The sequence below is a fragment of the Leiobunum rupestre genome, chromosome 9, assembly GCF_980474605.1.
Source record: "Leiobunum rupestre chromosome 9, qqLeiRupe1.1.hap1, whole genome shotgun sequence".
Taxonomy (NCBI): Eukaryota; Metazoa; Arthropoda; class Arachnida; order Opiliones; family Sclerosomatidae; genus Leiobunum; species Leiobunum rupestre.
In genome coordinates, this window is record NC_143392.1 from 18,628,867 (window position 1) to 18,643,633 (window position 14,767).

At 34.4% G+C, this 14,767-nt stretch overlaps 1 protein-coding gene across 1 annotated transcript; it reads right to left on the reverse strand.

The window, feature by feature from the left end:
* Positions 1-4,923: 4,923 nt before the first annotated feature.
* Positions 4,924-10,076, reverse strand: LOC149926764 (uncharacterized). Its single transcript, XM_090159182.1, has 2 exons — positions 9,665-10,076; positions 4,924-9,189 (listed from the first exon to the last, which is right to left on the reverse strand). The coding sequence occupies exons 1-2, from the start codon at positions 9,834-9,836 to the stop codon at positions 8,441-8,443; spliced, it is 921 nt and encodes a 306-aa protein (XP_090015308.1). The 5' UTR covers positions 9,837-10,076; the 3' UTR covers positions 4,924-8,440.
* Positions 10,077-14,767: the final 4,691 nt, after the last annotated feature.

The window sequence follows — 14,767 nt, forward strand, 5'->3', positions numbered from 1 at the left end:
TCCCGAAATGCGACGGTAAATCTCGAAATCCAGCAAGAAATCTTGAAATCGAGTGTGAAATCCTGGATTGAAAAATTCCGTACACACATTTTTCGTGAATGTCCGACCCCTCGGTTCGTAACAAATGTTACCATTACCATAGAGTAAACCACTCACATAGAGTGGAAGGCTATCAGCGAAACTTGTTAACACTTTTCGTACGCAACGTCTTGTTTTCGAGGCGTGAAATAAACAAGTTGGCCTAAAGGTCATGTACAATATCTGGATAAAAAAGTAAGTTTATACTCTAAAAAATGTAAAAACAACACCATCGCTCTTCGGACTATATTTATTCACGCCTAGAAAAGTACCAGTTGGCCCGTTAGGATTGATGTGCCATGCACTTCCATGGGGCCTTCCACTCTGTATGAGTCTGTTACTCTATGACCATTACTTACGTATACAATTATTGATTTCAGATAATTTGTATTTTAATTCTGAAATATAATCACGAAATTACAGTTATCAGTAAATTTACGGGTAAAATCATTATTTTGTTAGGCCATTTGTACCGCCAAAATTGATTTTCGTAACGGGCATTCCTGTAGATGGCGTCAGATGCTCCATGATTTACCCTTTACAAAAGGCTGAATCCGGCTAAATCAGTAGGGAAATTCTAAACTGGAGGAGGCATCGCCGAAAAAACTGCTATATAATTAATTTCTTCGTCTGTAGTTCATCCACTCAAAAGAAGAGGGCGCTACTGAGTTTTTACACAAATTTTAATGTCAATTTTCTTCTAAACAATTAAATTTAACTCTTCATATATATATTCGATTAAATTAGCAGACTGTATACCAATCACTCTCAACAACTGAATTAATCAATTTAATTTAAATCAATTAAATGTTTTTTAAAATCATTGTTTTAAATCGACTATATTTAAATGTATTTTTGAAATTAAAAAAAAAAGTTATGTACCAATTACAATTCAGGGGCCCTATTCTGTAAGCAGTTCTCGAATCGTTCTCACGAGATGTCGAAAAACGCTATTCTATAAAATATTTGTCGAAAAATGCTACTCGAATTCGATGGACTTCTCGAAGTCGATCTCGTCGTGTCCGAAGCTTACGAGATCGCTTTCGACAGAGGTTTCAACCAATCATCGAGCTGGTAGTTCTTTTTAACTCCCTCCCCCCACCCTTCTCCCGTGTTGCCAAAAAACTACCACTAGTCCACTACCCAAACCGTCTTTCTTACTTTCTTAGGGAAAAAAGCAATGTCGCTTGCTATAGCTCGGCTGGAATTGTTCATGATGAGACAAAAATTCCTCTTGCTGGGAAACTGAAACACGACTTTGTCTCTCCGACATTGAAAAAATTAGTTCAGCGATTAATTTATTTCTTTATAGAAGATAATTCTAAGCTAATAAAAGAAATTTCACTAAAAAAACACAACCAATTCTTTACACCAAAACTTTTTAATAATAATAAATCCTTTGGACTTTAAATATATACTGCAGTATTACAATGAAACTAAATATCCTTTCTCTAAACTATAAAACGTGTGCGTTTGTAATCAACTGTTTTTGTGATGGTGTATTCTTATTGGTCGGAAAATAGAGAGCCTATGCGCGATTACAACCGGAAATATGTAGAACCCACGTGGTCTACTCGCTTGTCGAGAGTCGAGATGTATCACTTCGAAGTCGATTTCGATGAAGTATAGAATAGCGTTTATCGAGAAATGACTTCTCGATCGAAGTGATCGCCTTCGAGATCGACTTCGAATCGACATCGAGAGTGAGAAAGAAGGAAAGAGTGTATTTTACGGGTAACAAATTAAAAATATGTTTTCTATTTCAAAATTTATTAATTTAAGCGGTACCAGGGTTAAAAATTGAGGCTTTGGGTGGTGAAGAAAATAAGGCTATTCAGGCTGAAACTACTGAGAGTATTTTAACTAATAAAATCGTTACTAATATAATCGTTACTATATAATTACATCGTTATACTAATATAATCGTTATTATTGAAATCGTTATACTAATAAAATCGTTAATAATGAACTCGTTATACTAATGAACTCGTTTTACTAATAAAATCGTTACTAATGAAATCGTTTTACTAATAATATCGTTATACCAATAAAATCTTTATTGATGAAATCGTTATTGATGAAATCGTTATACTAATAAAATCGTTACTAATATAATCGTTACTAATGACATCGTTATACTAATAGAATCGTTACTAATAAAATCGTTACTAATATAATCGTTACTAATGACATCGTTATACTAATATAATCGTTATTAATGAAATCGTTACTAAAAAAATCTTTACTAATATAATCATTACTAATGACATCGTTATACTAATATAATCGTTACTAATAAAATCGTTACTAATATAATCGTTACTAATGACATCGTTATACTAATATAATCGTTATTAATGAAATCGTTACTAAAAAAATCTTTACTAATATAATCATTACTAATGACATCGTTATACTAATATAATCGTTACTAATGACATCGTTATACTAATATAATCGTTACTAATGAAATCGTTAGTAATATAATCGTTATTAATGAAATCATTACTAAGGTATTCGTTACTAATAAAATCATTACTAATAAAATCATTACTAATAATCGTTACTAATAAAATCATTACTAATGAAATCGTAACTTATGAATTCGTTACTAATTAAATCATTACTAATGAAATCGTAACTTATGAATTCGTTACTAATGAAATCGTAACTTAAGAATTCGTTACTAATACAATCAGTACTAATGAAATATTTATACTAATGAAATGGTTATACTAATGAAATAGTTATACTAATGAAATAGTTATACTAATGAAATAGTTATACTAATGATATAGTTATACTAATGATATAGTTATACTAATGAAATAGTTATACTAATGAAATAGTTACTAATATATTCGTTACTAATAAAATAGTTACTAATGTATTCGTTACTAATAAAATCGTTACTATGAAATCGTAACTTACGAATTCGTTACTATGAAATCGTATCTTATGAATTCGTTACTAATATAATCATTACTAATGAAATCATAACTTATGAATTCGTTACTAATACAATCATTACTAATGAAATCATAACTTATGAATTCGTTACTAATACAATCATTACTAATGAAATATTTATACTAATGAAATAGTTATACCAATAAAATAGTTACTAATATATTCGTTACTAATAAAATAGTTACTAAGGTATTCGTTACTAATAAAATCGTTACTATGAAATCGTTACTAATAATCGTTACTAATAAAATCATTACTAAGGTATTCGTTACTAATAAAATCATTACTAAGGTATTCGTTACTAATAAAATCATTACTAATAAAATCATTACTAATAAAATCATTACTAATAATCGTTACTAATAAAATCATTACTAATGAAATCGTAACTTATGAATTCGTTACTAATAAAATCATTACTAAAGAAATCGTAACTTAAGAATTCGTTACTAATACAATCAGTAATAATGAAATATTTATACTAATGAAATGGTTATACTAATGAAATAGTTATACTAATGAAATAGTTATACTAATGATATAGTTACACTAATGAAATAGCTATACTAATGATATAGTTATACTAATGTAATAGTTATACTAATGAAATAGTTATACTAATAAAATAGTTACTAATATATTCGTTACTTATAAAATAGTTTCTAATGTATTCGTTACTAATAAAATCGTTACTATGAAATCGTAACTTACGAATTCGTTACTATGAACTCGTTACTTATGAATTCGTCACTAATAAAATCATTACTAATGAAATCGTACTTCTATAATTAGCGCAGGCTCGCTTCTCCCTCTTGCTGGAGGCGCGCGGAGTCCCCAACCCCATTCTTTATCATCATCGTGGGTGTATATGAAAAAAAAACCCACATACTGACTTCGTAATTAGTGAACTCGTACCTACTGAAACCGTACCATGCAACCGCGCTTTTTCAATCTCAGTAACTGGAAAAATACGCTTCCGCATATATACTACCTAACCTTACCTACATATAGCGCCATAAATAACATCTTAACAAAACAAAAAACAAATAAATAATTTTTTTGGGATAAAACAAAATTAATCTAAAATAGTTATTGTATTAATTCGGACATATGGAACCAATTTCGTTAGGTATATTCAAAACACTATTTTTACAACGGAAATTTTAACAAACGCTACTACCCGTTCGATCATTTGACACTCAAGATCATTAAATTAGTACAAATTAAACTCTTTAGGTTTTAAAATTCGGACAAATGATAATTCTGACATTTGCAACACGTTTCGGACGAATGAAATTCGGACAAGCGCTACTATCCCTATACTTAGGTATAATGACTATGATGAGAGGGAGATCTAACTTAAGATTCGAAAGAGGCAGTTTGCACTTTACCAGATATAATAATCAACTAGGCTAATACCCTTAGGCCTAAGTCATCGATCGATGTTTAAAGCCATTTATTCAGGTGGCCGGGTTACAATGCGTAGGAGGGTGGTGGAGAGCCCTTCATGCCACGCGAGCCAACAGCTCCCCTACACCTAGGAGCAACAAACGCAAGGAGAACGCAGCTAGCCTTTAAACACGCTAACGCAGTGTTGTGTACAAATTTCATTGGACGAGCCTTTACGATGAACGTTTTACGGAAAGGGGGAAGGCAATTTACGAATTTTCCCCTTCCGACGGCAGCAAGCGCTAAAGATTCTAACCAATGAAAAATGTACGCAACAAAATGCACGACTTTTGACGGGTTGCGTTCTCCTTGTGTGGGGTGCTGTGTTTGTTGCTCCTAGCTATACACTAACTATTACCTTCTGATTCGTCTTCATTCCTTTGAGTGCTTGAAGTGGTTTTGCAAATGTATAAAGAACAAAAAGAATTCAACAGTAACATTTATTATGTGTCAACAACTCAACACTATTATTGCTAGGGTATCATCACTTTTGGATTCGCAACAAACATATTTTGGTTCTTATAAATATTTTTTTTAACAATGTGATATATAAATATACTTTTGAAATGACGAATGGTTTGAGCCGCAATTCAAGAACGTCTCGAAAACACCAGAATCATAAATATTTACTTTTAGGTATTCAATTCGTAATACCAAAGGTACTAGATGATAAAGTCTTCGCCTTCACGCATATTCTAGCTTGCACTATGGTTGGTATATTTTTAAATGAGCTCCATAACAAGTGACTCAATGGGCCAAAAGTATAGAGTATTTTTTTTAAATAATACTACAGGGTAGGGGTGTGCAAAATATTTGGTCAGAATAAATAATTCGATCGAATACCAAATCGAATATTCGATTCGTCGAATCGAATAGCGCTTGGAAAAGTTCGCGAATAATCGAATTTTTTTATCAAATAGTCGAATATTCGAAAAGATAGCGAAAAAGTATTTGGTATTTTCAAATAGTTTCCAAACTGGTCGAATAACCGCGGGTCTTTTTCTAATTTGTTGAAGTTCAAGGCCATCCCAGGAGAGCGTAGTTAAATTTCCGAACTAGTCATTATTTCTGGCACCTCTCTTTAGGCCGCAGCGCCAAGGACCATATAAAGAGTAGCTTGCACGTCCGTTATCCATACTTTGTATTAAAACTTCTTAGCGAAAGGCAGAAGCTGTGTATTCTAGCGCCTATTGGCTAGATTACTCGCGTGTTCTCTTTTGTTATGGAATTTTCTAGAATAGCAAAGTAAAACTAAAATTGAGTCTAAAACGTAAACCAAGTCCAAAACAAAACTAAAAACCGGGAGGAAAGTTGAAGTAAGTAACTTTATGGATTTTTCTGTTTAGAATTTTTGAGTTAACTAAATTAATAATTATTGATTTAAAATTAAATAAATGTAATTTTTTAATTTGTAACAAAAGATCTACTGGCTATTTTTAACAATAGGTACTTTTGGTTTTTTTTTGGGTTTTGTTTATTTTTTTAGTCAAGGATTACAATAATGCAAAAAGTTTTAACCGCAATTTATTATGTAGAAAGTTATGATAAATTTAAAATTGTTACTTGCCAGCAATTTTTACCTAGGAAAATACGACATATTTCGAGATTTTTGTACGTGTTGGATGAGGTAGGACTGATGACGAATTCGATTTAACGACAAGATATTACTAAATTTTTAAAACGTGTGCAAACCGAAAATGTGTTTACGGCTTTTTTGGTTTTGTTATTGTTTTTTGTTTATTATTTGTCAAGGATTACAGTAATGCGAAAAGTTTTAACCGCAATTTATTATTTAGAAAGATATGATAAATATAAAGTTGTTATTTGCCTGCCATTTTGGGTTAAGTGTAGAATAGCTGCCCCCCACCCGATTTTTTTATATATTTTTTTGGGATAGAGGGCAAGATGGGGATTACTTTAATTTTCATTTTATTTTGGTGAAAATGAATATTAACAAAGATATGCATTTTTAAACATTGGCCCTTTGCAGTGAATTTTCCCTAGGACGATTCTTTAAATTCCTAGATTTTAATGCGTTGTGGATAACGTGGCGCTGATGACGAAAAAGAAAATGTGGAAATGCAAAACATACTAACTTACTTTTTTATTTCAGGTATTTTCGCGGTATTTCAATGCATTTTAGGGGTTTTGGTGGGGATAATAGGTTAGGTTATTTATATTATTAGGTTGGATTAATATCGGGTTGACGATACTTGATGCGTCAGGCTTGGTGCTCTCCTCTAGGTTGCGTTATAGGTGGCCCATAGCTTTTTTAGTATGGGGTTGGGGAGGCGCCGCGCACCCCCAGCGCTCGAGCGAAGTGAGTGCGCGGCGCCGTCAGGCGCCAATACTTAGAATACATTCGACATTGTATAAGTCAACATCACACAGACGACATATAATAAGACATAGTATGGTTAAAAAAGGCTAAAATGCGTTGAAATACGGGAAAAATCCCTAACCCTTAAAAGTTAGTACTGTTTTGCATTTCAGCCTTTTTCTTTTTCGTCATCCGTCCTACTTTATCCAAAAAGTATTTAAATCTAGTAATTTAAAGAATCGTCCTCGTCATCAGTCCTACCTCGTCCAACACATACAGAAATCTCGAAATATGTCGTATTTTCCGTTGTAAAAATTGCTAGCAAGTAGCAATTTTACATTGATTATATCTTTTTTAATAATAACTTGCGGTTAAAACTTTTTGCATTACTGTAATCCTTGACAAATAACAAACCAAAAAAAAAAAAAAAATACACAAAAAAAACAAAAGTACCTATTGTTAAAAAATCCCTATCTACTCCCTCGCGTTTTACATAAAAATAAAAACTTGAAATTTTAATTAAGTGTTTGCAAACTATGAAGTATGTAGCATGTCCTTTGATTTTAATTGTAGTTAGTAGTTACTAAAGGTTAAAAGTCGCTAGAAGACTTGGTCCTAGAGTGGTACCTAGGGTATTAGCCTAGTTAATTATTATTATTATTATTTTGCCATGGTACCCAATTAAAATATGTATGATAATTGATAAGTTGATGTGCAGTATATTTTTGTAGGTTACGATTAACTCATTTTGATCAAATCGAGAAAATTGTTCGAATGAAGGTTGAAAATAAAGACATTTTGTACAACAATTAGAATTAATTTGAATGGTAAGTTAGAGTTTACCACAGTGGCGTAATATAAAATTCTGGGCCCGCCTGCAGCCTGAGACAATGGACCCCCTTCGGTGTTTTTTATTAAGAGAAGGCTAAGTAAATAGTAAAATTAAAAATTTAAAAGACCACCTTTTAGGACGGGCCCGTCATTATACCACTAATTTACCAAGTTTGCCCAGGGAACTTTGTTCTAGGCTATACTGTATTTGGTTTAATATTTTACTATTTTCAAGTAAAACGAACAGTGATTTCAATTACTTTTTTGACAAATATGCAAACTATTTGGCTATTTGAAAACCAAATACGTCGAATAATTTGATATTCGAAATACTATTTGGTATTTGATCAGTTAACTGGTCTAAATTTTTGCCCTAAAAATATTCGACCAAATTATTTGACGTTATAAATATTCGATTTGGTATTTGCCGTGCTTTGAAAAAAATATTTGATATTCGATTCGATCCCCAAAAAATGGTATTTGCATACCTCTACTACAGGGTAATTGAAAGAGTTTGTAATCTGTTTTGATCATTATCCAATTATTGCACTTTAAGAAATGTTTTACCAATAGAAAAGAGATAAAAAACTCAAAAAGAACCAAACTACTTTTCAGCGCGCTGAAGAATACAAGTTTCGATAAAATTGCTGTAAACAGGACTGAGGAAGGAATTAAAATTTTTGAAATAAGCTTTGCCTATTAAATTGCTCTAAGCGCTAGCCAACCCAAGTCCAAGATTTTACTTCCCTAATTACTTTTGGTAATAAAGGTCTAAAACATAGGGATATAATGTTAAAAATTGCAAAAATTTAGATCGTGTTGAGCGAAGACTTTATCGGGGTTCGGAATACGAATAATTTCCTTCGTAAACAGCCGTTCGCAAACATCATCGACTTCCATGCGCAATTTTTCAGTGATGGCCTGGGAGCCGGGGTTGTTCTTCAAGCCCATGAAGACCACGCCAACCTGTCTGGCGGGTTCGAAACCCTTCACCAGTTCAAAGGTAAGCGTCTCGGCCGTGTCCTGGTCATCGGCGTATAAGGGACCGATGATGCCGAATCCCAAAGTGTCCTTCCTGATGACGCCGTATCCTTTGACCTTCCCATCACCTTCAATAGCTGCTAAGGAGAGAGAATCGCGCTCGTGGATTGTTAACGTCACGATCAACTTACGGTTAAATCCGTGAACGCTCTCGTCGTATCGAACCACTTCCGGTATCAACTCCGAACCGATCGGAACTATTTGGGCCGAACAGTTCCATCGCAAAACTTGACAAGCTTCGAAGACCTGGTCACCTTTCTTAACGCAGCAGGTGGAAATCCAACTAGTCTGTAGGCTAAATCCCGCCCTATCCCTGTAAGTTGCCAAGTGAGAATCAGCGGTGTTCAGCGAGCAGTTGCGATGTCCCACTCTCTTCAGAGCGGCTTGCAGAATTTTTCCACCGACGCCTTTGCCCCGGTAGATGTCTCTGACGGCGTAGAAGCCGAAGAAAGCCAGATCCTCTTTGGAAAAAACGGCGCAACAAGTACCGAGTACGTGCCCTTTTGAATAAAAACCATACTCAGTACGTCAGCTTCAAAGAAATAACGACTATAAATTGATTTCAACAGCCACGAGTTGAGCGACGCTAAAACTGCTAGTCTGCAATATTCACAATTTCTTACCTTCTAAAGCCTACACGACAGCCGAAATAAATTATGTTAAAAACAGCTGCGCGAATTCGTTAGAAATTTTAGTGGGCAGCTGGGCTAAGTATAGGCTTCGTACGTAGTATCACCATCTACCGACCGAATTTCAAATCTAATATGTGAAATTGAAAATTATCTCGATATAAAAGCTGAACGTTTCAGTTAAAGAACATTCATATTCATCCGCTATTTCTTCACACATTAAGTTGACAGGTATTAAAGTAGATGGCGCTATCTTTTCTAATCCCAAAGCCTATTAGTACATTATTTAATGAAAGGTAAACGTGGTATCATAAAAACGAGTACACCGTTTGAAGAGCAACCATACCTTGAGCCGTCGCGGCCACGAATATTCCTTCAGGGTCAACTTTCAACCAGGTATTTAGGCTGCCCGCGGCTTGGTACATCCCGGTCTCGGCCCATATGGACAAAGCTTGCTCCGTGTCATCCAGCGTCATCAAACGCACCGCGAAATCGGGTACAGTTACCGATTGAGCCATAACAGACTTTACATTTATAAACCCGCGAAAACGGAAAACTTCAATACCCCTCTTTATCTACGTTATATTATCAATCGACTTTAGAGTGGCGGCCGATGTAGAGGACAGGCGATTACGAAATTGTAAACTCCGGGATAACAGCGCTAAAACGCGCCTGATTCCCGCTCGAAGACCTTAAGAGAAATGTTGCTATTGTGTTACGCTATTCATTCGGCTGGCTCGTATCGGGTTGACACAACCGTTCGCGTCCACTTCGAACGAGTAAATCTCGTCTCGTGGAAAGGCGCGATGGGAGTGGTGACGGAATCGCGTCGAACGAGGAGAGACAGAACGCGTTAATGCCCCCACACCGCGACGCTTTGTTATTTGAGGATTAAGAGAAATGATGATGGGATGGTGGTGTTGCTACGAGAGAGAAAGAGGTCACGTCTCGTTAAGGGGGACGCTCTTTTCGGAAGGAACCCACCTAACAACCGCCTAGCAACGGGGAGTTTGATGCTAAAAATGTTACGATTTTGAAGGCACCCTTCCTCAACCCAATACACACTGCATATCCCCGAGGGAACGACACATCGACGACCTTCCGTCGCATTCACGTCGCTGTCTGTCTCGGGGATGCTCTGCGCTTGAAAGACCCCCCAAGCTTCAAAGCGCTTCGAATGACTCTGAGATACCCTGTTTCTTTTAAAAATCATAAAAAAATACTAGCGTCAGTATGGTATCCGGGAAGTTGGCAGTAAAGCTACCGTCGTGGGGGTCCAAAATTGAGCTGGAGTTCTCGTCCTGTGAGTGAATGATCCCGGGTTGCGATTTGGGCGATTGGAGAGAAAAAGCCTTGTGTGGATTGGGTGGAATTTAGACTATTTTCCCGTTGATTTTCAAAATAATAGAAAATTCGGATTTTCCAGTCCTTGAATCGGTGACAGGACTATATTATTTCCATTTCGAAACAAATGGCAAATATGTTTAACTTGTTTATTTTTAACCTGACAGCGCTTTCAAAGTTAAAAAAAGGGTTTATCATCGCATTTACAAAAATTCAAGGTGGCTTTAATTCTAGTTCTCGAAGTTCGAATAGTACTGAAATGCTTTAATAAAAGTTTCTACATAGTTGCGGTAAACAACGATAAATAAAACGTGGATAATTAGCTTATATCTAATAAACATTCAGAGTGCCGAGGATAGCCAGAGTTCCTACACAGTACTGATGAGCCCCAATTTGATATAGTTTATATCTAGTTAAGGTAAAAATACAATAAAATATCTCGGTCTATCATATTTTATTTAGCAACTTACAAAGTAGATTATTGCCCGGTATTTACAATGAGTAAATTGGCCAATAGGCCTTTCTATAAAGTAACATTGGCTTTCTTGTTTTGATGTTGCTGCTACGTCACGGGTGACGTATTGATGACGTTTTATTACTAAAAGCCCCGGACATGAGAGTAAATTCGACCGGGCACGCTGTTTTTAAGCATACACTGAACTCAATTTAGGGACGAATGAGCTATACAAATGAGGGATACCAAGATGAATCCGAGAAAGACATGTCCATACAAAGATGAAAGGTTATTTTTAGAATGCTATTTTTAACCACTAGTGAGCAGACAGTCTTGCACATTAATTATGTAAAGCGCGCGGATTTTGAGCCACCAAAAAAAATGTTAGACTCATTTAATAAAACGATCTGCGTGTATATATATATAAATTTATTGACCCGTTGGAGTGGAAGGAGCCAAGGAAAAAATTATCTGTGGCACTCTTCCTTGGCTCCTTCCACTCCAACGGTTCAATAAATATTAAATTTATATATACACGAAGAAAAATACTGCAGTAAATTTGACAGTAAGCTACGGTCAGCATAGACGACAGTAGCATGCTGTTAAATTTATGGTTTGCAACAGTCGTTAATTTCACAATCATATTTGAAGTATTGTTTACTGTTGCGTTTATTGTTAAATGAAATGCTGTATCTACTATAAAAACTACAGCAGTATATAGAGTAATTTCCCTTCGTAGCTTTGGTTTTTTACCGCCGTTTTGTGCGGTTTTTTCTATAAATTATGTGAAAAATCATGGATGACGTCGTGTCCCCTGAGATTTGAAATCACTGAATATAGTAGAAGATACTGTCTGACAATGGTAATATTTACAAAGTGTTTCTGTTTTTAAAACCTTCATATTAGACTATTTAATACGATAAAAACATGTTAACACCAGAATTTTTGCGGTTCTCTTAACATATTAAAAAAAGTATACATGTATGGTTCAAATACGTAAAAATCAGTTATTTTGCTGTTTTTTTTTAACGGAAAGATCAGACTTAATTTTCACAGTAGCCATATGTCACGGTAAGTGTTCTAATGGTTTTCAGTGAGAACATATTATTTTATGTTACTATGAATATCCTTGCCGTTTTTTTAACGGATAAATCTGACGTATTTTACTCATTATCGAATGTAAGGATAAGTAGTAAGCAGTAAGTGGAGTTAAATTTCAAACATTACTGCTGCTATATGTATAGTATTATATAACATATTATCTGCTTTTTCAACAGTAAAATTTAAAGTATTTTGTGCGGTGTGGACTATAGCTACCTTGAATGGTTTGACTTATTAAATATGGGTATAAGCTTAAGTATAAATGCTGGTTTTTATGAATAGAGTAGCGTAGCGAAGCTATACATTATGGTCCCATGCTCTACGTGTCTGTCTGTCGGTCTGTCTGTCTGTGGCCACGGCGAAGCGCAGGGTTTTTCGTGTTCCCATCAGTCTGCATGCCCCAATTAACCGGCGTATGCGGCAGGGCAAGACAACGTGGGAGGGAAACCATGGAGAGAGATGGAGACAATTGTTTTTTTACGCTGACGGTAGTGCGATCTAAATGGCCGTTTTGCTTGATGCACAAGGCTACACTATTCATACCACGAAAATTACTTTTCATCCTTGTTTAAATACCTTTTCACTAATATTCTACTTACTCGCTATTTTAAGGATAAGAGATTTAACTTGGTTTACCAAAGCTTTCAACTAAAAATGAAACAGGGAAAGAAAAATATATACTTTTTCGATGATATTTTATTTCCTTCATTGAATATACAAAATAAAACGATCTGTATTTTAAAAATCAATATGCGGCTCGTCTGATTTAAAAATGGATTTTGTAGATTTCTTGCAAAGAATGTGGGTTTTCTAACATTTTTTTTTCTATTTGTATATCTAGGCTAAAGCCTTGGGATTCATTTTGGCCGAATATCTGTTTATAAAGGTTAAATTTAATTTTCTCTTAATATTTCATATACAGGGTGTTTCAAAAGGTTATGCAATAATTTTAAAGACCGAGACCAGAGCGAATTTCCACCCCTCTTATTCTGTACTTAATTTTTTGACGAGTGACAACTGATTGACATCTCTGACAACTTAAGTGACAGCTCTGACAGCTTGAGTGACCGCCTGCACAATTACATGTATTGTAGCTTACCTCTTTTTTTTATGCTCATTGTATATATTCTATTCAAAAACAGTCAGAGCCGTCGGTCAAGCTGTCGACGCTGTCACTCAATTTTACGGGGTCTAAATTCGCGCACGAGAAAATGGAATCTCTGTTCTCGGCCTTTAAGGAGTTGTAAGGGGTTACGAACTATCAAAAGCCTATACAAATTCCTCATTTTAATAAAATTTGTTTCAAAGATTCAATAACCAGAAAATAAAAATTCATTTCTAACGACAAGCATAAAGCTTATGTTAATTTTTTAAGTTATAAAATATGGTAGGTGTCGATTATATCTTTGAAAAATAAAAAAGATTATTTGTGGAAGACGCTTTATAATTTTGAAACCTTTCGCTACGATTAAGATGCCGATAAAAAAGTATCACATTTACACCAGAACTACGTATTTATGTTTACTTAGAATTATTTACAAGTCGTTATATATAAAATAAACAGGGTGTTTCAAAAGGTTATGCAATAATTTTAAGGAGTTGTAGGGGGTGAGTTGAGAAGTATGCCTGTTTCCCCCCCCCCCCATTTTCCTAATATGAGTTAACAGAGTGCCAGAGAGCTTCAAAGTGTGGCCTACTAGCCCCTGGAAGTAGTAGTAGTAAAATTTGCTTGTAGCAATATTTAAATTAACCCTCTAGTAATGGCTTTTATAAGTCTTAAACACGACGAACCCACTCAAAACCTAACACTTTGACTATTTTGAAATCAATTTTTATGAGTTTGAACTAAGATAAATGAATGTGCTTTGTTTATTATGTTAAATACGTAATAATTTAAAATCAATTCACAGCATATTTCCAATTTCAATTTTTAATTATTTAATAAAAATTATTTAAAATGGGCGTTTCTAGTCAAAATTCAGACATTGTTCGCCACACTTATAGTGCCTTAAAAACCAAATATCTTTAGCTGCATTTAACTGCAAAAAAATTGTATTACTTTTTCCATTTTACCGGTATTTGTATAACGGGAAACCTTTACTTCTAAATTATTGATTTCTTTGCCCGTTCGTCATAAAATTCAGCAGTAGCTGCATTCAGTAACGCTCGACGGACTCACCATTGAGTGAACGTTAAGGGGAAGACTACAGTGGCCATTGTCTACTTTCGCACTATTTCAAGCTGAACTCTTTTTATTTGGTATTTTAACTTATAAAATTAATATTTAAGTGTAGAACAGCCTCTTGTTTAGTGCTTAAAATAATTTTGACAATTTAAAATTTTAAAGTAATTAAGTTATTACGTTTTATTTCGGACCCCCGGAGCTAAACAAGTTGGTCAAGCGATCAAACTACCCTTTAGTTAGGACCTTATATCTCGTTAACTATTAAAATTAGAATTATCAAAATTATTTTAAGCCTTAGAGGAAGGTTCAGCCTAATAATAAAAATATAATTCGATTATGTAATTGTTAAAACAGAAACGTTCAGC

What these genes read in the sequence shown, in the direction of transcription:
- LOC149926764 (XM_090159182.1), bottom strand. Translation starts at nt 9,836, where the DNA reads ATGGCTCAATCGGTAACTGTACCCGATTTCGCGGTGCGTTTGATGACG. An exon ending in CGTGGCCGCGACGGCTCAAG is followed by an intron (nt 9,190 to 9,664) that starts GTATGGTTGCTC and finishes TTTATTCAAAAG; the next exon opens with GGCACGTACTCGGTACTTGT.